This window comes from Lagenorhynchus albirostris, chromosome 7, assembly GCF_949774975.1.
Source record: "Lagenorhynchus albirostris chromosome 7, mLagAlb1.1, whole genome shotgun sequence".
Classification (NCBI taxonomy): Eukaryota; Metazoa; Chordata; class Mammalia; order Artiodactyla; family Delphinidae; genus Lagenorhynchus; species Lagenorhynchus albirostris.
Window position 1 is genome coordinate 32,005,125 of NC_083101.1, and position 22,709 is coordinate 32,027,833.

The following is a 22,709-nucleotide window of genomic DNA, read 5'->3' on the forward strand; positions in this document are numbered from 1 at the left end:
CACATATATAGTGGCAAGTATTTGTTAATAATGTTGATAAATTGTGTATTGGTTGAAAACTGACTATGTTATGGGGTTTTTGTCTTTTGTTCTGAATCACACTTTTCAGCTTTTGGTAGGTCTCATGTAAGTGGAGTGGGTTTTGCAATAAACCTTAGAATAAGCATAAGTTTGCAAATCAGTTAGATTTATTTATTGCTGGTACACTCAGTTTTTCAGTGTTATCCGTGAAGACTGTTTATCCTCTCGTAAAATCTACATCTTGAAAAAGAATCAGCATAGTTCCTCCTTTGGTCAACTCACGTTTTAAATGTCATGGCTTCATCCAATACTAGCTAACAGGTCAGCCTAGTGGTTACTTTAAGGCAGGTCAGCATCTACAGTACAGCAGGACATGTGAGTCCTCTGAGTGCTTGGATACTTAAGGTGGAGGGCATGCGTTCCTTCCTCCATTAAGGCATTTATTGACATCATTAGATCTCTTTCCTGGGATGTTGCAGCTGTTGCATGTTATGTGGGCTGGGTTTAAAATTGTTCCTACCTAGAAAATAGCTAGAGCTGAATGGAGAGGCCTGATAATTCTCACTGAATACTTCTCTATACAGGAATTGACAGAAGAAGGACTGCCTTTTCTCATACTCTTCCACATGAAAGAAGATACAGAGAGTTTAGAAATATTCCAGAATGAAGTAGCCCGACAATTAATAAGTGAAAAAGGTAGACAGATTAAGGTGTTTGTTTATATCCTTCCTTTCTCTATTTTTGTACCTTCTCCCTTTTCCATTACATTAATACAGAAACATATTTGGGTTAAAAACTTAACAAATTATTTTAACTCTGCTCAACTCCTGAATTTACATTGAAAACATGGGGATGGGAGGCGTCAGTAGAGATAATATGAAACAATAGCTTTAAAAAAGAAAACAAACAAACCCTGACTCTTTTAGCTCTCTAAAATCAAACAGCATGAAAAGTGGGGTCATGGGTGGACAGTGTTAGTTTTAGGCACTTTCTTCCAGCACCTTGATACCTCTCTGGTCCTTTTCTAATAGTCCCAAAAATACTGCTGAGAGAACTTACACAGTCAGATTAACATTTACTATATTTCCAAGTGAAAGAAAAGTTGAGTAGTTCTCTGCAGACTTCTCCAAAGCATCAAAAAGGAATTTGAGGTATCACCAGCTTTCCCTCTGTAGTTAGAGAAGAAAGTCAAACAAAATAAACTGAAGGCTTTGTATAGAGCCATGCCCATATTAGTTACTCTAAATATTTTTGGGGTTGAATTGGATTAAAAATCGACCAGTAGGGACTAGAAGGGCATCCTTGATGAAATGAAGATGATCCTATGAGAACAGATCATATGTCAGTTTCTGGAACTTGTTCCCCAGACCTGGGTAATCTGCAGAGCAAATGATTACCCACTTAAAGAAAATTTAAAAATTCACTATAGCATTTGAATTTGGGTTGAGTTCCTATAATTTTTAAGGAAATTATACTCTCTGCCCTAAGAATTAAGATCCTACCTTTTTAAAGTGTTGTAATATTTAGGCTTTAGTTTTTGTGGTCTACATTACTCTAAAGCATGTTGGGGTTTTTTAGTATGTCACTTTTTATGAACTTGCAAACTTATGAGAATACGCTGTGTGAGCGCTGACTGTTATGCTAGACAGAAATGTCTTAGCTGATTGCATGTCCTCTTCCTCTTTTGACCCTCAAAAGAATATTCTAATCTACCTCTCCAAATTCTATTTCTTTTAAAGGTACCATAAACTTTTTACATGCTGACTGTGACAAATTTAGACATCCTCTTCTGCATATACAGAAGACTCCAGCAGATTGCCCTGTAATAGCTATTGACAGCTTTAGGCATATGTATGTGTTTGGAGACTTCAGGGATGTATTGTAAGTATTCATTTTGGTTTTTTAAAATTACTGATATATGTCTCAAAAATGAACTTAAAATAATTGTCTGAATATTTTAAATAACCCTATGTTGAAATGCTTTGTTATTCAAAAGGAAGAGTTTTTTTTTTTCACTCCAGATTATAGTATAATTGACTGTGGGGAATTCCCTGATGGTCCAGCAGTTAGGACTTGGCGCTTTCACTGGTCGGGGAACTAAGATCCTGCAAGCTGAGCAGTGTGGTAAAAAAAAAAAAAAGAAAAGAAAATGTTAACTGACTATGAGAATTATGATATATCCCTATAGAAATGCCAGCATTAGATGATCCTAAATGCTTGGGAATTAATCTCTGAAAGAAAATTTTTGACCTATGAGAAATTCGTTTTGAATTGAGTTTGGTCTTTGTCAGCACATCAAGGAAAGTGGGTTAATCCTATGTAGGTTAAAGGAAATGGGTAATATTGCTGCTTATTTGTGACTGTGTCTACCGAGAACATTAGTGGTGTTTAAGACCCAGAAGATGGCTGTGACAAGGCATTTGTAAGGGCATACAGCTAGGGACCTTTCCAAGAACGGATATGCTTCCTGACTCTATTCTCACCTTTCCACAGTATTAATAAACATATAAACCTTGTAACTACCACAGATATTAAATTTTTATCAGCTTTCTGAGATGTTAAATACAGTGATTAAAAATGGAAATGTTTCTTCATATATGAAAAATTTAAGCAATACAGGTATTAATTCAAACTAGACCTTTTCTTTTCAAAATTCATTTAAATAACCTCTTTTTTAATGTCCAAAGATTAAATTTCACAGTTAGAGGGTGATTTGAAGTCCTATTGCAGGATGAATTACCTCATTCATTTCTAAATATTTTAATAGAGATGTGGTTCTTTGATAGAAGATTCTCAGTCCTCATATAGAGGAGGCCTACATTTGAGTCCTACCTCGGTCAAATCACTTAACTTCTCTGTTCTTGTTTCTTTACACTTAAAATATGGTTGGTGGTACAGCCTCCCTAATGGGATTGTTACAGAAATTAACAAGATGATGGCTGTGTTATGAACCTTAAAGTACTTACAGATACTGTTTTTATTTTACCTGTACTCAAAAGAATACCACTTAGCATATTAACTCATTGAAAATTTATCCGGGTCTTCTATACGACAGTTGTATAACATAAACCAAGTCATATAAAAACTAATGGTTTAGGGCTTCCCTGGTGGTGCAGTGGTTGGGAGTCTGCCTGCCGATGCAGGGGACACGGGTTCGTGCCCCGGTCCGGGAGGATCCCGTGTGCCGCGGAGCGGCTGGGCCCGTGAGCCATGGCCGCTGAGCCTGCACGTCTGGAGCCTGTGCTCTGCGGCGGGAGGGGCCGCGACAGTGAGAGGCCCACGTACCGCAAAAAAAAAAAAAAACAAAACAAAAAAACCCCAACGGTTTAAAGTTTACTAAGACTGGATCCCTGCCCTCAAAGAACTCACAACCAGGTAGAAAAAGAAGACAAGCTGGGTAACAGGCAGTTGTTTTATAATGTGATAAGTGCTCTGACAGAGTTCAGCAGAAGGGGCACCTGATTCAAGATTTCTGGAGATGTTAATGCCTAAGGTAGGAGTTTTTCATGGAAGTGAGAAGGAGACAGGGCTTGGAGAAAAGTGATGTTGGTAGAAACAAGTACAGAGTCTCTTGGCTGAATATGAGTGAACAGCAGGGGTGTCGCTGAGGGATGCGGTCAAGAGAAGTAAATAGGAGCTTGTTCATGAAAGCCCCTACATGCTGTGTTAAGGAAGTTTGATCCTGAAAACTATGAAGAGCCAATGAAGGATTTTAATCAGGGGATTGTTTTTTTAAAGATCACTCTGAATGCAAACTGGAGAATAGATTAGAGGGAGTCAAAATAGGATCTAGGAGGCTGTTCAGTAATGCAGGCAAGAGTTGATGGTAGATACTTAAATGAATGAATTTCCAAAATTCTGGCAGTAGCACTAAGTAAAGCTAGAGAGAAGCAGGATTCTTGAGACTTTTTTTTAGGTGGAATAGGAGGACTTGTGGGGGAGGGGCGAGGCTAGCCCTGATGGCCAGGACTCTGATTTGGACAACTAACTGGGTTGTGATGCCACTAACTGAGCTGGGAACTTAGTGGAGGAGCAGCCTTGTGGTAAAGATGACGAGTTCCTTTTCTTGGCATATTGAATTTGAGGTGCTTGTGGGCTACAAAGGAGAAGAGTGTCCAGAAAGGAGTTTATATGGCTCTGGGATTCAACAGTGAGATAAGGGCTGGGTCTTGAACACATGGGGATGTAGTTGAAGTTACTGAAACAGATGAGATGACCTAGAACGGGGTTGAAAGTGGAACCCTGATGAATACCAACATTTAAGGAGAGGATAGAAGAAGGAACATGTGCAGAAGACCGAAGAGGGGGAGGAGTCAAAGAAGTGAAAGAAAAAACAGAAAAGAGTAATATGGTAATTGCGGGAGGAGCACTTCTAGCAGGAAGGAATGCTCAACCAGAAGATAAGGATGGAGCATCTGTTAGATTTGACCCTCAAAAGGCTGTATTGCAATGAATTGAAGAGTGTTTGGTAAGGAAATGAAGATTTGACATGAAGATTCTTGCAAGAAGCTAGCCTCTAAAGGGAAAGAAAAATAGGGAGATAGCTCCAGAGAGACATAGGGTGAAGTAAAGTTTTAGCTTTTCTTCCCCCCACTCCCCTTAGGGTAACAAGAAACTAAATATGATTAAATGCTTGTTGGGACAGAATCAAATGGATTTATTGAAGAGATAGGGAAAAGAGGGGTTCACTGATAAAGCAAAGTCGTAAGGAGCACAGAGGGAATGAGGGGCAAAGGAAAGGAAATAACCTACCCTCCCTAGTGAGAAAGAGAAGGAAGGGTGCAGCATTTCTTTGGGTTTTTTGGGGATTATGGTGTTAGCGACAGCAGCAGAAAACTGCTGAGGATCCTGTCTGATTCTTGTTTTTAACTGTGGCTAAGGAAGCAAGATCATTTGCTGAGTGAGGAGCTGGGGGATAGTTTGAGAGGGCAGGACTGTGCTGGATTTAAAAAGGAAGAGTAGTTGTTCCCAGAAATCCACCATAAAGATCCAGATCTCCCTAAAATCCGGCATTTATTTGGATAAAAATTGGAACTCATACAGTCCGCTTAGCAACTGTGTGAGCGTTGACTGTTGCGCTAGACAGAAATGTCTTAGCTGATTGCATGTCCTTTTCCTCTTACTTCATTGGCTTGCCTCCAGAGGCTGCAAGCTCAAGATAAAAGAACAAACTTTTTAGGAGAGGGGGCAGCTGTTCTAGTGGTTGAGTTCGCTGCAAGAGCTTCCAGGCAGTGACTGTGCTTGGCATTAAAATGCTGCCCTATTCATGGGTCATTTGCATAAAGTCTTATCAGGCCATTTCCCTACCTTTGGTAGTGGATAAATCTTGGGTTGATTATTTACTTCTTCCTTTCACTGGAAATTTACAGCCCTAATTATGAAGTCTCAAATTAGCGGAAGTCAATAGGATGTTGACTCAGGTTAGGTTTACCAATCAGCAACCAAACTATGCCCAACTTTGGCTTTTATTCCTAGGAATGTTGTTACACGTGAAGGGAAACCTGTGACGAATTCTATCTTGGCTATCTTAAGTTTTTTCCTCCAGTTCTGAAGTCGGGTTTAAAACACTCTAGCACTTCCAATCCCATCTTGGTGTCTGTTTCTTAGACTATCCAAACTAAGGTAAATGGTCATATTATTTATCACATGACCCAGTCCCCCTATCCTCCAACCATAGTTCACTGGACCAAGAGATGGGCACTTGACCAAGAAAAGCTAATTTATCAGCTGGCAGCATTCTGCTTGTGCCCTGGTGCCAAAAGACACTGAGTCAATAAGATTCCCCAAAGAAATATGGAAATGGGAAATGATCCTCTCCCATCCTGCAAGTGGTTAGTCCTGTGAGCAGGGACGGAGATAAGAGAAGTGACTGTATTTGAAGCTCTGAAACAAATTACTTCTTTAATTTCTCCCTTAGGTGCCTGATTTCCCCTCCTAGGCACTATTTCCTCTAATATTTTTTTAATTGTAAAGAGGCATATGCTGTGTGAGCTACAAACTGAGCCTATGTGAATAGATAAGTGTTAAAAATCAAAACATGCAGCAAAGTGAATCAGACACATTTAATGGCTTGTGTAATTGTCATTGTGCTGCATGGTAATTAAGGCTTAAATGATCAACAGTTTCCATAAATTGGTGTAATTACTATTACTTCTGCTTAGTAGCATGGCATTTCTGGGGTTAAGTGGGGGACGTATGGTTGTGGTAAGGAGAGACAAAGCAGATTTATGCTGCAGTTTCCTCCCAAGCTAGAGGCAGGCACTGTAGCATGGTGGGGGCAGGGCGAGGTGCTAACCAGTGTTGTATTCATCTCTTCTTGCAGAGAAAATGAGGGTTAGGGAGGTAAGGTAACCAGCAAGGCCGCACAACTAATTAGTGGCAGGGCTAGGAATCATGTCAGAGTATACTGAACCCCCAAATCCCAAGCTCATAACACTTGATACCAAAGCAGTTACATTTTCAGTATATATAAAAGCAGTGTAAGTGTGAATGTGAAAGATGTTTGAAGAGACAGTATTGCTAGTACCGGAAACTAAATCACAGATCTCTAAATCCTTAGTTTTTTTCTATAGATTGACCAGATTGGTCTCTTGCCAAATGTAAAGGAAAAACTTTTATATGGAGATGGGAATGGGGGAAAGTTTTGAAGCCCAAGAGCACATGAGGGTAGGTCTAGGAAATGTTCTCCAGTCCCGAGAGAAGAGAATAAATGATGGGGTCTGGTATAAGACTGTGGAAGGGCTTTCTAGAGAATCTTACCTTCTAAAAAACTGTGGCCTGCAAATACCCTACCATCTGTTCCTTTGCTTAAGGGTTCTTATGTAAGCTGCCACTGGAGCCCCAGTGATGGGAAAAAGCAGCAGGACAGACTTCAGGTCACTCCTAGGAAAATTAACAGGCTACTCTAATGCTAATGAGTTCCCCAACTCTGGGCTCTAGGTCATTTCTTCCAAATCACTATATCACTGAGAATTATGATCGTAATTCCTTGAAGTACTCAGGTGAGGGTGGTTGTGGTGAGCTGAGACGAGACTGAAACTACAGGGGTGGGGTATCTCCCTAATTCAGCAATTTGCTTGTCTGCCACGATGAACTCTAGCCTGTCTCGTTGAACTTAGAGGGAACCAACCAGGAACTGAATGAAATGGTAAAGAACTTGGAGGGACAGGTAAGAGAAATGTTTAGAATCAGGTCACCGTTAAGTTCCCCTTTAACCCTGAGAATCTGGTTTTGTTCTTCATTGTCTAGGGGGTTCTTTTTTTTTTTACCCAAATCAGGCTTTTCTTGATTGAAAAAAAAATGGTGCCGAGAAATCTTTTTTTATTGTTCTTTTTTTAAATTTTATTTTTTATACAGCAGGTTCTTATTAGTCATCAGTTTTATACACATCAGTGTATACATGTCAATCCCAATCGCCCAATTCATCACACCGCCCCCCCCCACCCCCACCGCCGCCACTTTCCCCCCTTGGTGTCCATACGTTTGTTCTCTACATCTGTGTCTCAACTTCTGCCCTGCAAACCAGTTCATGAGAAATCTTTTTAAAAGGCAAACCTTATTTAGTTTTTATTATCTCTTGTTATACTAACTGCTTTGTAATGGCATTAGTAGATGTTCATCCAGTGCTTTGCTTTTAGTTTCATCTGCTTATTACAAGATTAAGAGTACTTATTTAGAGATCTGTGATTTAGTTTCCGGTACTACTTTGAATGTATATATCTGGAATATATCCTAATATTTATCAACTACCCATCTGCCCTATTCCCCACCTCTCCTATTTATCTGTATACTTTTGATTCTCTGAATGTGTCTCTCCTGTCAACCACTGGGCAATATACACAGTGGTCCAGGTCCCTAAACACCATTTTTATTTTCATATACCGTACTTATCGTACAACTGATACTGATACGTAGTATTTATAAGTACTTTTTATTTTACATATCATTCCAGTATATTTTACCTTATTTGGTCCTGCCAGCAAAATAGACATCAAACACTGACAGAGCCAGGCACTGTACCAGCCTTACTTTATACTTTTGTATGTGTTTTCAGTTAATCTATAACAAACTTAGAAGATAGGTATTATTTCCACTTTTACAATAAAGAAGTTAAGCTCTGAGAGATTTATAAACTTTACTGAAGTGGAGTCACTACAGAGGCGATATAGCATAGTGGTTAGGTGCACAAGACTCTAGATCCGGACTGCTTAGATTTAAATCCCAGTCTGTTACCTATTAGTTATATCATCCTGGGCAATTTCTTACCACCTCTATGCCTCTGTTTGCTCATCGGTAAAATAGGAATAATAATAGCATCTACTTAATAGGGTTGTTGTGAGCATTAAATGAATGTATATATCTATGGCTCTTAGAACAGTGATACATGGTCAGTGCTATTAGAAGGCTAGCTATGATTATTATAGGCAATAATATATTTGGATTCAAATCCAAGTCTGTTAGACTATAAAAACAATAGTTAAGTTAAATAAAGCAGTTGTTCTCATTTTACATATCAGAAAGCTGAAGCTCAAAGACGTTAAGTAACTTAAATGGCAAGATACAGTGTTTTTACACTGTAATACATTGAATGAGTTCAAACTACATTATTGTATGAGTCAAAAAGTAGAAAACAATATTAGGAAATTGAATCCAGCAGTGTATGAAAGAATAATAATATATCACAACCAAGTGGGCTTTATCCCAAGTGTGCAAGGCTCATTCAGCCTTCAAAAATCAATGAGAGTAATTCAGCATATACTGATTACATCAACATATGCAAGAAGCATTTGACAAAATTCAATATCCATCATGACAAAGATGCTTAACAAACTAGGAATATATGGAAACTTCCTCAATCTGATAAAGGACATTTACAAAGAACCTACTGCTAATACATATTTAATGGTGAAAGACTGAATGCTTTCCCCTTAAGATCAGGAACCAGGCAAAGATGTCTACTCTCTTTGTATGTGTGTGTTAAGTATATCATTTGTTCCTTATTTCTGATTATAAAAATTTTATCTTCTTTGTGGATAATTCTTAAAGTTGATAAAATGCCAAAGAATAAATTAAAAATCACCCATAAATCCACAAGAGATCTATACATGTGTTATAGAGCTATGCTATTTTATGAATTTTCTTTTTATCCACATAAACATCTTACCATGTCATTAATATTTTTCTGTTATTTCTAATGGTCAGATAGCTTGCCTTTGAATGGATTGTTTCATGATTTGTCTAAATAACCCCTGTTGTTTGAAATCCAGGTTTTTCCCATGAAAAAATAAATAACACTGCTAGTAATGGGACTTTACCTGATTCATCCTCATTAACATTCTTATAGTTTTGGGTGCTGTGGAACACTTTGAGTTCTGTGACACCATCATGATTTTCCCTTGTTTTCCCGTTGTTTTTTGGTGCTTTCATTGTCTTTTACTGATTGTGCTTGTCTTTCACCCTTTGTAATAAACATCATAGTACTGTGCTGTCTAATATGATAGTTACTAGCCCTATATGAATACTTAAGTTTACATTAATTAAAATGATATAAATTAAAAGTCAGTTTCTCAGGCACTCTAAACCCATTTGAGGTGCTCAGTGGCGACATGCGGGTAGTGGTTCCTGTATTTGACAGCATAGATATACAATATTTTTCCGTCTTCACACAAGTGCTCCATCCTTCTCTCTGGATAGCAGCTTCTTCTGCTGCTGTTCTGTAACTTCTGCATGGATGTGGTTTTTTTTTTTTTTAATTTATTTATTTAGTTTTGGCTGCATTGGGTCTTCGTTGCTGTGTGTGGCCTTTCTTTTTAGTTGCAGTGAGCGGGAGCTACTTTTCATTGCTGTGCACGGGCCTCATTGCAGTGGCCTCATTGCAGTGGCCTCTCTCGTCTTGGAGCACTGGCTCTAGGCGCACGGGCTCTAGAGCGCAGGCTCAGTAGTTGTGGTGCATGGGCCTAGCTGCTCTGCAGCATGTGGGATCTTCCTGGACCAGGGCTCGAACCCGTGTCCCCTGCATTGGCAGGCGGATTCCTAACTACTGTGCCACCAGGGAGGCTCCATGGATGTGGTTCTGATTTATCATGACAGGACTTAGCATGAACTCTATATGATTTTATAACTCTTTGACTTTGTAACTCTATATGACTTTGTAACTCTAATCAAATCATTTGTGTTCCTTATATCTCTTAGTTCACATCCTCCAGGATCTGATTGGCTCAACACACATAGATTGGTTCCCTCTCCACTCCAAATTATATGTCCCCTCACTTTTTTTTCCAGCTTTATTGAGGTATAACTGACAAAATTGCATATATTTAAGATATATTTTGATATATGTATACATTGTGAAATAATTACCACAGTCAAGTTCATTAACCTATCACCTCCCGTAGTTACGTTTTTTTTTTTTTTTTTTGGTGAGAACAATTAAGGTCTATTCTCTTAGCACATTTCAAATATACAATGCAATATTAGTACTATAGTCACCATGCTGTACATTAGATCTCCAGAACTTACTCATCTTGCATAACTGAAACTTTGTATCCTTTGACCAACACTTTTCCATGTCTCCCACCCACTCAGTCCTTGGTGCCCACCAGTCTGTCCTCTGCTCCTGTGAGTTGTTTTTTCATATTTCACTTAGCATAATGTCATTCAGGTTCATCCATGTTGTCAAAAATGACAGGATTTCCTTCTTTGTTAAAGCTGAATAACATTGCATTGTGTGTGTGTGTGTGTGTGTGTGTGTGTGTGTGTGTGTGTGTATAAACCTTACCCATATTTTCCTTATCCATTCATTGATTGATGGTCACTAGGTTATTTATCTTGGATGTTGTGAATAATGCTGAAATGAACATGACAGTGCAGATATCTCAAGATACTGATTTCACTTCCTTTGCGTATACACTCAGAAGTGGGATTGTTGGGTCATAAGGTAGTTATATTTTTATTTTTTGAGGAACCTCCATACGGTTTGCCATAATGGCCTTACCAGTTTACATTACCATGAACAGCATACAATGGCTCTCTCTTCTCCATATTCTTGCCAACACTTATTGTCTTTTTGATAATAACCATTCTAACAGGTGTGAGTTTTGTAAAATCATTGTGCATTTTGCAAATCATTGTGGTTTTTGATTTGCATTTCCCTGATGCCTAGTGATGTTGAATACCTTTTCATGTACCCATTAGCCCTTCATATATTGTCTTTTGAGAAATGTCTCTTCATGTTCTCTGCCCATTTTTAAATTAGGCTTTTGTTTTCTTGCTATTGAGTTGTGTTAGTTCCTTATGTTTTTGGATACTAAACCCTTACCATGTATATGATTTGCATATATTTTCTCTCATTCTGTAGGTTGTCTGTTCACTCTGTTGTTTCCTTTGCTGTGCAGAAGCTTTTTTGTTTGATACAATTGCATTGTCTTTGCTTTTTTTTTTTTTTTTTTTTTTTGGCGGTACATGGGCCTCTTACTGTTGTGGCCTCTCCCGTTGTGGAGCACAGGCTCCAGACGTGCAGGCTCAGCGGCCATGGCTCACGGGCCCAGCTGCTCCACGGCATGTGGGATTTTCCCGGACCGGGGCATGAACCTGTGTCCTCTGCATCGGCAGGCGGACTCTCAACCACTGCACCACCAGTGAAGCCCTATCTTTGCTTTTATTGCCTGTGCTTTTTGGGGTCATATCCAAAAAGTCATTGCCCAGACCAATGTCAAGAAACTTTATGCCTATGTTTTCTTCTAGGAGTTTTACAGTTTCAGGTCTCACATTTAAGTCCTTAATCCATTTTGAATTGATTTTGTATATGGTGTGAGAGAGATATACAAAATAAAATTGGGTAAGGGTCCAGTTTTATTCCTCTTCATGTGATTCCCAGCACCATTTATTTAAAAAACTACTCTTTCTTGGGCTTCCCTGGTGGCACAGTGGTTAAGAATCCACCTGCCAGGCTTCCCTGGTGGCGTAGTGGTTGAGAGTCCGCCTGCCGATGCAGGGGACATGGGTTCATGCCCCGGTCCGGGAGGTCCCACGTGCCGCAGAGCGGCTGAGTCCGTGGGCCATGGCCACTGGGACTGTGCGTACGGAGCCTGTGCTCCACAACGGGAGAAGCCACAGCAGTGAGAGGCCTGTGTACCGCAAAAAAAAAAAAAAAAAAGTCCACCTGCCAATGCAGGGGACACGGGTTCAAGCCCTGGTCCGGGAAGATCCCACATGCCTTGGAGCAACTAAGCCCTTATACCACAACTACGGAGTCTGTGCTCTAGAGCCCGTGAGCCACAACTACTGAAGCCTGCGTGCCTAGAGCCTGTGCTCTGCAACAAGAGAAGCCACCGCAATGAGAAGCCTGCGCACTGCAACAAAGAGTAGCCCCCACTCGCCACAACCAGAGAAAAGCCTGCATGCAGCAATGAAGACCCAACACAGCCAAAAATAAAATAAATAAGTTAATTAAAATAAAAACTACCCTTTCCTCATTGTGTATTCTTGGTACCTTTGTGGAAGATCAGTTGACTATGAATGTCTGGATGTACTTCTGGGCTCTCTATTCTGTTCCAATGATCTATGTGTCTGTTTTTATAATAGTACCATATTGTTTTGATTACTACAGCTTTGTAGTATATGCTGAAATCAGGTAGTGTGATGTTTCCATCTTTGTTGTTTTTGCTCAAGATTGATTTGGCTATTCAGGGTCTTTTGTGGTTACATATGAATTTCAGGATTGTTTCTTCTATTTCTGTGAAAAATACCATTGGGATTTGGTAGGGATTGTGTTGACTCTGTAGATTGCTTTAGGTAGTATGGACATTTTAACAATATTAAATCTTCCAGTTCATGAACACAGGGTATCTTTCCATTTATTTATGTCATTTTTCATCAGTGTTTTATAGTTTTGCGTGTACAGATATCTTAACTCCTTGGCTAAATTTCTTCCTAAGCATTTTCTTGTTTTTGATAAATATGCCCACTTCCACTAGTTCTATTTAATGTCATACTGGAAGTCCTAGCAAGTACAATAAGACAAGAAAATAAATAAAAGGTGTTCAGACTGGAAAGAAATTATCTTTCTTTGTAGATGACATGATTATGTATGTAAAAACTCCCAATGAATTCACAAAACAGCTTCTAGAACTGATAAGTGCTTTTAGCAGAATACAAGGTCAACTTTTAAAAAATCACTTTTATTTCTATACACTAACAGAGAACAGTTGGAAACCATTAAACTTTTGAAGTATCATTTATAATAGCTCCAAAGGAAAAAAATTTTAAAGAACTATTTAGGTATAAGTCTAACACAATATGTACAGGATCTATATGCTGAAAACTACAAAATGCTGATGAAAGAAATCAAAGATGACCAAAAGAAATGAAGAAACATACTGTGTGCATGGATTGGAAGACTCAGTACTGTTAAGATATCAATTCTCCCCAAACTGACCTATAGATTTAATGCAGTCTAAATCAAAATCTCAGCTAGATTTATTGTAGATACAGAAAAGCTGATTCTAAAATTTATATGGCAAGGTAAAACTGGAATACCAAAAGCACTATTGAAAAAGAAACAAAGTTGGAAGACTCATACTACCCAATTTTAAGATACACTGTAAGCTAAAATAATCACGGCAGTGTAATATCAGTGAAAAAGTAGGTACATAGAGCTGTGGGACAGAAAAGAGAATCTAGAAATAGACACACAAATATAGTAATTGATTTGTTTTTAAAGGTACAAAGACAATTCAGTGGAGAAGGATAATCTTTTCAATAAATGGTGCTGGACCACCAGAACACGTTCATACCAAAAAAGAAATTAAGTCAGAATTGATCACAGACCAAAATTGAAAGGTAAAACTCTTACAAGTAAATGTAGGAGAAACTCTTCATGACCTGGTGTTAGACAACGAGTTCTTAGATAGAACACCATCCATAAAAGAAAACAATTGATAAACTGGCCTTCATGGTGTTAAGAACTTTTGCTCCACAAAAGATACTGTTAGAATATAAAGAAGATATATGAATGACAAATAAGCACATGAAAAACTGCTCAACATCATTATTCATTATAGAAATGCAAATTAAAACCAGAATGAGATCCCATTATACATCTTTCAGAATGGCTAAATTAAAATGCTGATAATACTAGGTGTTCATGAGGATATGGAGCAGATGGAACTCTCATACATTGCTGGTGGGACTGCAAAATGATACAGCCACTCTGGAAGACAATTTGTCATTTTCTTAAAAAGTCAAACATACACCACCCATGTAATCCAGTATTTTTCCTTTAGAAATAAACTTACGTTCACACAAAAACCTGTGCACAAATGTTTGTGGTAGCATTGTTCACAATCACCAAAATCTAGAAAGAACCCAGTCCTTCAGTGGGTGAATGGATAAACTAGTTGTGGTATATCCACTCAGTGGAATTCTATTCAATAAATAAAAGAACAAACATTTTTATGCGTGCAGCAAAATGGTTAAATCTCAAATGTAGTATGTTAAGTAAAAGAAGCCAGTCTCGTGATTATATGCTGTATGATTCCATGTCCGTGACATTCTGGAAAAGGCAAATTATGGGAACAGAGAACAGATCAGCAGGAGTTAAGGGGAAGAGGAAGATATGAGTTAAAAAAAAAAAAGGGTGTTGGTTCTGTATCCTATTTGGAGGTGGTAACAAGATGCTATAAGCCTATGTTAAAACTCATACAACTTAAGCCCCCCAAATGAATTCTACTCTATGTAAATTTTTAAAAATAATAAAAATACTTCTCACCTTGTATGCATTTGTCAAAGCTCGTTTAAATGAAACACTTAACATGTTTTGTGCATTTCACTGTATAAATTTTGCATCACCTAAAAATAAATACTGTAAACAAAAAAGTAAGTGGAGGATGGGAGAGAAACACTTAGGTGTTCTGATTAGAAAAAGTATACCTTAAAGTGTGAAAATATAATTGAATTTATTACAGCAAGGGTCCATTTATTCTCCTTTTTTAACGGATAACCATGTTGTTTTCTTGACAATATATTGTTTATTCACTGATTGTTACCTAATGATGGATAATTTCTAGCCACAAGCTAGATAAGAGTTCTTTTGTAATCTGTTTTCTACCACATCAATTCAGATTCATCCTATCTCTCATCTTTGCTTTTTGCTCACAATTCTCTCATATGTTGACAAGGGGAAAAAACTCAAGCTGGGGAAAAATCTGTTTTGAGTGTACTCTATGAATTTGTTACACTTAAGATCTAATTATAAATTACTGCTCGACTAGCAGAAGCAATTCACACTGTATTGGTTGTGATCATCTTTGAACGTTGTAAAATAACAAATTAGCAGGGGCTTTATCTTAAACATTATAGATTCTTTGCAGTTCTTTGAATTGAATGGATATATTTTAGCACTTTCCTGTGGGTGACAGTAGATGATGTCAGATTAAATTTAAATTGATATCCTCTCAATGTTTATCTCTAGTGCATATGCAATTTCTTCTGTACCAGAGAACCTTTCAGAGGCATTCTGTCAATACAGCTACCTGACAGTCATTTGTATTTGTAAACTGTGCATTTGGCACCTGCTGGCCTCTGTTGCACTGGAGCTAGTGGGGAGCCAAAATGGGTGTACAATGAAGTTATTGGCTGTTACATCTCAGTGGGAGTTATTGAAGAGAAGAAACAGCACTTGCAGGACCTCAGGAGAGGATAAAAAGAAAAAGAAACTGGTAATATTAACACAAGCCAGGTATGCTACCAAAAAAGTAGTGATTTAAAAAGTCAGTTCTATTGAAGGAATTAAAGTGTTTGTGGACCTGCATTTTAATTCTTGTAATGGATATGAAAAACAAAGTGTTTCTATTTAAAAATATAATGAATTTTAATTGATCTCGGTAGAGGACAATTCATATGAGCAGAAATATAAATTAAAACAATGGAAAAAATGCTTAATTTCTGAAGAGATGGAAATTAAAATGCTGGTGTCTTTTACTTATCAAATTAGTGAAACAAATTTTAATAATAAACAAAGACAGATGTGCTGACAAGACTTCAGAGAACAAACAGGTAGACAAGTAGCAGTAAATATCGATGTTTTGTGCCTATAATTTGCCCACACTTTGTTTAAAGTTCTTATTCTTTAACTTATTACTCCTACTTTATCAGATACAACTCGAGGAAACAATTATGAAGAAAAAACGGCTGATATATAAATCTGCTTAGCTTTATATTGGTCTGTTTTGCTACAGTGCATGTTTCTGTACTGCAGATTTGCTCATTACAATGATTGGGAATTATGGGAATGATGTCAAGTGTATAGTGAGTTGTGTTGGTTCATGTTATATTCCTCAGAATAGTATGAAGCCACCAAAGAAACCTTTTTCACCATAAAAGACAATGCCTTAGTGGTATATAAAGACATTAAAAAAAAGGCCACTTTCATGGCCTTGAGAAGTGCTTTGCTTTTCAGTGTTAAGCTGTGAACACTGTGAAACTGCCTGTGTGGTTGAAGAAGTTGTGAAGAAATTTCCTCCTCTGTTTAAGAAAAACATGAAAAAGCTACACCCTGGTTTAGATTATTTTGATAAAATTGGTTGTGCTGGCAGTGAATGCCCTCAAGGACCTACATACATCTCAGAAGAGGACTGCTAAGCTCCAGGTTAAGGTTACATAGGGTCACCTGGCTGACACAGGGCTCAAATGCTGGAGGAGGCTGAAGGGTGCCAATATTTTTGCTCTAGGCTCTTAGTAGTACTCTGGTTACAAAGCTACATAGTTTTAAGTGGTTAGTCCCTAACACTATTTTTCCCTTGAGCCCCTATTATTTTTAGTGTAATTCTGCAGAACACAAAGTTTTGCAGTTATATATATTAAGGAAAATATATTAATGCCCAACAGTAAGGGAGTAAGTCTTAGGACAGCATCTTGATAGACTCTGATGCATCTGTTACAATAAGCATAGAAAAATGTCTATAAAACAAATGCAAGCATTAGAAGGCAAAATTGAGTATCTACATACCATGATTACAACTGTGTCAAAATGTTTGACATGTACCTGGCCTGTTTGTTAATAGTTATGGTAGGTTGGTGGAATTGTAGGTAAGTTTTTTTAAAAATTGTTTTTAATGTTGTGAAGTTGGTAAAATAGATATAAGTCCATTTAAATAATTTAAGCTAAATTTTTATTTTACTTTGGTTTTAGAATTCCTGGAAAACTCAAGCAGTTCGTATTTGACTTACATTCTGGAAAACTACACAGAGAATTCCATCATGGTCCTGACCCAACTGATACAGCCCCAGGACAGGTAGGACTCTTGTTTGTTTTTCAGTGGGAACTCTTTTTCTTTTTCAATTAGTCTTGAGGAGACTCTGAAGCTCTTGCATAGGCTTGAGTTTCTGCCCCGAATGTCTTTGTAAAGTAATTCTGAACAAACTCTAGATAATATACAAATTATGTTCCTTTAAAAAATTTTAAACCTTCAGAGAAGTTGCAAGAATATTACAATATAGTTTCTTGATCATAAAAATGAAGGTTGTCTGAGTAAGTCCTTTGTGGAAAATGGCTATGAGAGGGTTAAATACAGTTGGCTTCATACAGAAGTAGGAGGTAGGGATTAAAAGCAGGTAATTAGTGAAGAAATCAGTGGATTCCATTAATTGTTCAAGCCTTCCTCTGTGGCTGAGAGATTGACCATACTATAAAGAAAATAATGATTTGATATCCTAAGAGCCCTCATAATGCTCAATGCTCAATGCTCAGTATTCATAATGCTCAAAACTTACAGTTTAATGCAGCTTTTCCATTTGAGATTTAGAGTGCTGGACAACTTTTTATCAGCACAACTTTATATTTGCTTGATATATAGATATATATTTTTTAACCTGAGAATTTCTGTTACAAGTAACTTTCTAAACTTCTGTATAAGTTCTGCTTAAATATTCTTAAATTTGCATTTTGATGCATTATTGATTTATATCACGTCTATTACCATTATACTGAGAGGGAAGATGATATATACCAAAACTCTTATTGCCTATGCCCAGAACTTCAATCCACTATTTTGTCCAAAGAACCACCACATGTAAAAGAAAAATAAAAACTAAGTGAATTTTTCTTTAAGAGTCAAATTAAGTTCAGCGTTAAGAGTTCCTTTTAGGAATCTGATGACATGCTTTTTCCTTGAAATCTGAGGTCAGATTTTCTTTGATAATTAAGCAACTACAGATGCAGGAAAACTTTGTTGGCAGTATCCCAAAGTAGGCCTGCTTAGTATTTTATCAGATTAAGAAAAGATGCAGCTTGCTATTATTATATTATCCTGATTTGTTTCAGCGTCTCCATTAGACATTGAACTCGTTGTATTTATTCATCTTTGCATACTAATACATAGTTGGCACCAAATACATGTTCGTTTCATAGTAATATAGCTTCAGCTTAAACATCTCAGCAAAAAAATAATATATTGGGGAAGGGGAACATGACTAATAAGGGAAGTTTGTGGACACACTGCTTCCGATTATAATGGGAATGTGCTTTTTATATATACACACACACACATATATATATATATCATGTACTATTATATGTACTATGTGCCTATGTAAACTACAGGAAATACTAAAACAATGATAATCATGTTTGTTCTTGAGGAGCTCATGGTGTAGAGATAGGCTACACTGTCTTTTCTCTGAAATTATTGGAAGTCACTCATATTTCCACTGTATATTTTTATGTACTGTTGGTGTACAAGTAAAATACTACAGAAATTAATTTCTTGCAGTATTGAAGTGTTTTTCTTCCTTACGTCAACTGAGTTTTGATAATTGCTGGCATCCAGGTCTCTATCTTCAGAGTAGGTGCCTTTAATAATCTCAGCAGTCATTTGTAAGAGGGAAGGGTTCTGGCTAACTTAGGGTTATGCTGCCTCTACAGAATATTCTAGGAAAGCAACCAGGTGTCAGGTATTTTGTTTCTCCACCACACCTCAGAACTGTCATCAGGTTCATGGTTCATGGCTCTGTGGCAGCCCTGCCTTGGAGAAGCTGAGTTAAGGGCATCTGAAACGGGGAAAGCAAGATTTCGAACTTAACTCTTGTCTTTGGTACATAGTAGCTATATTTTATTGATTATTAAGCAAATAATTAAAGGGCAGTTACTATTCATCTAATACTCTTAAAATATTATAACTATAAAATATACTGATGTAAAAATGTTTTATTCTTTCCCTTGTAGGAAGTCCAAGATGTAGCAAGCAGTCCACCTGAGAGCTCCTTCCAGAAACTAGCACCCAGTGAATATAGGTATACTTTATTGAGGGATCGAGATGAGCTTTAAAAACTTGGAAAAACAATTTGCAAGCCTTTCAAACAGCAGCATCAACTTACATGGTGGAAATAGTAAACCTATATTTTCATAATTCTATGTGTATTTTTATTTTGAATAAACTGAAAGAAGTTTTGGGCTTTTAATTTTTTTTTCTCCCTGACTCAAAATGTATTGTCATTTAATACAGCCTCTTTTAAAAAATCTGCTAGGGTTAAAAAATAAATAAAAATCAGAGGCCTATCTTTACTTTAAATCTGAGGTCTATCTTTGCTTTACATCTGTCTTGTAAAATTTTTATAAATCAAGTGGAAGGTGACATTGCCAGAAATATACCATTAACTTGCACTACTAGGTTAGGGAGGACTTAGAGATGTTTCTTGTGTAGTATGTGCTTTTCTTTCTTTTCTTTATATATGATCACCTCTGTTGGTTATTTTAGTTATCACATTTCTCAAAGCTAAGGGGGTACGTATTCTGGATACTTGGGGGGGAATAAATTAAAATTTTCACACTGTGTACTGTGTTTTACTGATTGGTTGGATGTTGCTTATGAAAATTCCATAGTGGGTTTTTTTTGGATTCTTAATGTGTAACTTAAACATACTATGAAGAGGAGGAGAGCCATAAGCCAGAACATTTGGCAGGAACTGTCCTTATGAATTAAGAAAAAGAAAATGAAAAGTGTTATTAAATTTCTATGTGTTTGTCTAACAAAGTGTCATATGGATGGCATTTAAAACTTTGAATTATACCTAAATCTGGGAAAAGGAGATACTAGTGGAACAGATTACCAATATTGAACTAGATGACTTTTAAGGCTCCTCCTATCACGATACTTAAATTTCCAAAGAGAAAAACCAGCAGAGAAAATGTATTTCAGTAATTCTAACCTTCTTCTATCTTGTAGTCTTGTTCTAGTTGTATAGACCAAAAATGAAGACAATAAGGCACATAGGTTGTTTTGTTTTGCTTTTTCCATTGTAAAATTGTTAGAGGACCCTACGCCCTATAGATTCCCTGATCTCCTAGGCCTGCGGTGTAGTCAAATGGGTCCCTGTGCCAGGCCTCAATACTGCCAGGGAACAAAACCAGAGGGAGAGGACCCTCAAGTGTCATATCAGGAAGCCCAATGCCAGAGGACAGGTTCAAAATTGGCTTTCCTCTGGGCCTGGGTTGGTGCTATAGGCCAAGAGTCATTTTATACTTGGAGTCTAAGTCAATCCCAGTTTGGGGAAAGATTATTTTTAAGCTTAAAAGGCTGACATGTGCCATTATATGTAGTATGTAATATATGTAACATCTTCCAATTCTTTTAAATTAAATATTTATAATAAATATTTAATGATTGTTATTTTTAAAAATCAGCCTAAAATTCTTAGTTATGCATGACTTACCCATCATTTCATTTAGAATAATAAATGTTAACAAGGTAGTAAGGGGCATGTTTAGTAGAAGATGCTAGAAAAGCAGGACAGAGCTTCCTAAAGGTTGGGCCTTAGTTCTGTTCTCTTCATTGCTTTTAATCATTAACTTTGAAATCAGAGCTACAGTCTTCAGGTCAGAAGATGGACCAAATGTGAGGTGGTCAGAATGAAAATTTACAAACATTAAACTAGCACACAAAACCAAAAGCACCTGCAGTTGACTGGAATAAATTTGTAATCCTGTAATTGGCTTTTAAAAAATAGTAAACAAAAGATAACACTTAAGAATTGTGTTGCACAGAATTGGTTTTAGAGTAGTTATTATGACAAAGGCCTCAAGGAGCACATGTTCAATGTGATCTAATATAACTGAGTGCCTGTTAAAAAAGTGAGTGGATCTGAAACTTTATTTAGCATTCATGCATATGGGGACTTAAGCTCTAGCCCTGCCACTATCATCACTGTCTTCTCTAGAGTGTGAAGCCACTGAGGACAAGGATACTGAATTGTATGCCTATGTGTCCAGTGCCTAGCATTTCTGGACACTTAGTAGTCATCATCATATGTTTATTGAATGAATGAGATATGCAGTGACCTTGGGTAATTTTGTATCCCTGAAAGGCTCAGCACTCATGAGGACTTGGTGCCCAATTTCATAAAAAGTTAACAAGCTCAAGTGCGAAACAGCAAAATGCACTAGATAAAATAAGTTCTGCCACAGGGCTAGTGCAGGGTCGGGTGGGGAGAAGGCCTGTGGCTAGGGCAGTGAGAAAGAAAGTTGGAGCTGATTGTGCAGGGCCTTGTATGCCAAGCTAAGGAAGGGGTTTTTACTGTATCTTATAGCCAGTAGAGATCCAGCAACAAATTTAAGCAGGCAAGTATGTTCATATTTAAGTTTGAGAAAGAACACTGTAGCAGCAAGTCTAGGTTATGATTAAATTGAGTCCAGTAGAGGAGGGATAACGGCCAGAACTAAGACAGTGACAGCAGAGATGGAGAGGAACAAATACAAGAGATTCCATAGGGATTTGTCATCAGTTGGATGTAAAGAGAGAACTTCCAGGAATCTAGAACTCACAATTTAGACGTCTTCCCCTCTGAACCATGCACGAATCAGAGAATATTACAGGTGGAAGTCTTCTAATTTTATCCAATCTACTCCAGGCCTCAGGCTCCTTAGCCGTGAAGAGAAGGGATGCTAGACTAGACTGAAGAACATAGTCGAGTTGCAAAACCAAAATTAGACTGCTTGTCAGCCCACTACCTTTTCCAGTTTTTCAAAAAGTGTTACAGTAGTGAGGGGGACCATAAAAGGATGAAAACTTACTTCAGATGAAATTCTGAACCTTTTTTAAGTTAAATGGACCTAGAGAGGAAGACAGACAATGGGCATCTAAAGCATCTCATGGAGAGCTCTTTGATGAAGTCAATTTGTCAAGATCACATATAAAAGAAGGAAAAACTGGCATGATAAAGCCCAAAAAGAGCAAAGTGAAATATAAAAATCAGTGTTTGAAATGTTAAAGCTCAGAGTGAGCTTAAATTTTAAAAAAAATTCAGAAAATGCTGACGTTGCCAAGAAAGAATTAAAAACCTGAATCGGCAAAAAGAATAGAAAAGGAGTATATTGGATTAACAATCTGGAAAAGCAGAATAATTCAATGTTTTGTTTTGTTTTTCTCTGACAAGGAGGTCTAGTCTGCATGGACAAAAAAAATGACATAAGCAAAACTGCAAAAATGAGAAGTAAAAATCTTGTCACCTTGAATAGTTTTAGGATTCTTAGGCCCAAAATTCAGTATCGCAGAGAGCTGCTGGATGTTGCAAATGCTCTGTTAGCAACTGTTGGGAATTTCTGAGACACCATGGAGATTATAAAGTAACAGAAGACTAGAAATGGACAAATAGTATTCCAGTTTTCAAAATCGTTAAAGGGCTTTTGCTGTTTTCTA

The 22,709-nt window shown here is 37.4% G+C and overlaps 1 protein-coding gene across 4 annotated transcripts in view; it reads left to right on the plus strand.

The window, feature by feature from the left end:
* The window catches only part of ERP44 (endoplasmic reticulum protein 44), an 88,507-nt gene extending 69,031 nt beyond the window's left edge, over positions 1-19,476 (plus strand). For all 4 annotated transcript variants that reach the window (XM_060154737.1, XM_060154739.1, XM_060154738.1 and 1 more), the window contains 4 exons: positions 606-717; positions 1,761-1,902; positions 17,210-17,312; positions 19,241-19,476. In XM_060154737.1, coding sequence (XP_060010720.1) covers positions 606-717; positions 1,761-1,902; positions 17,210-17,312; positions 19,241-19,342 — 459 coding nt within the window. In that variant the 3' untranslated portion in view covers positions 19,343-19,476. The remainder of the gene's footprint in view (positions 1-605; positions 718-1,760; positions 1,903-17,209; positions 17,313-19,240) is intronic.
* Positions 19,477-22,709: the final 3,233 nt, after the last annotated feature.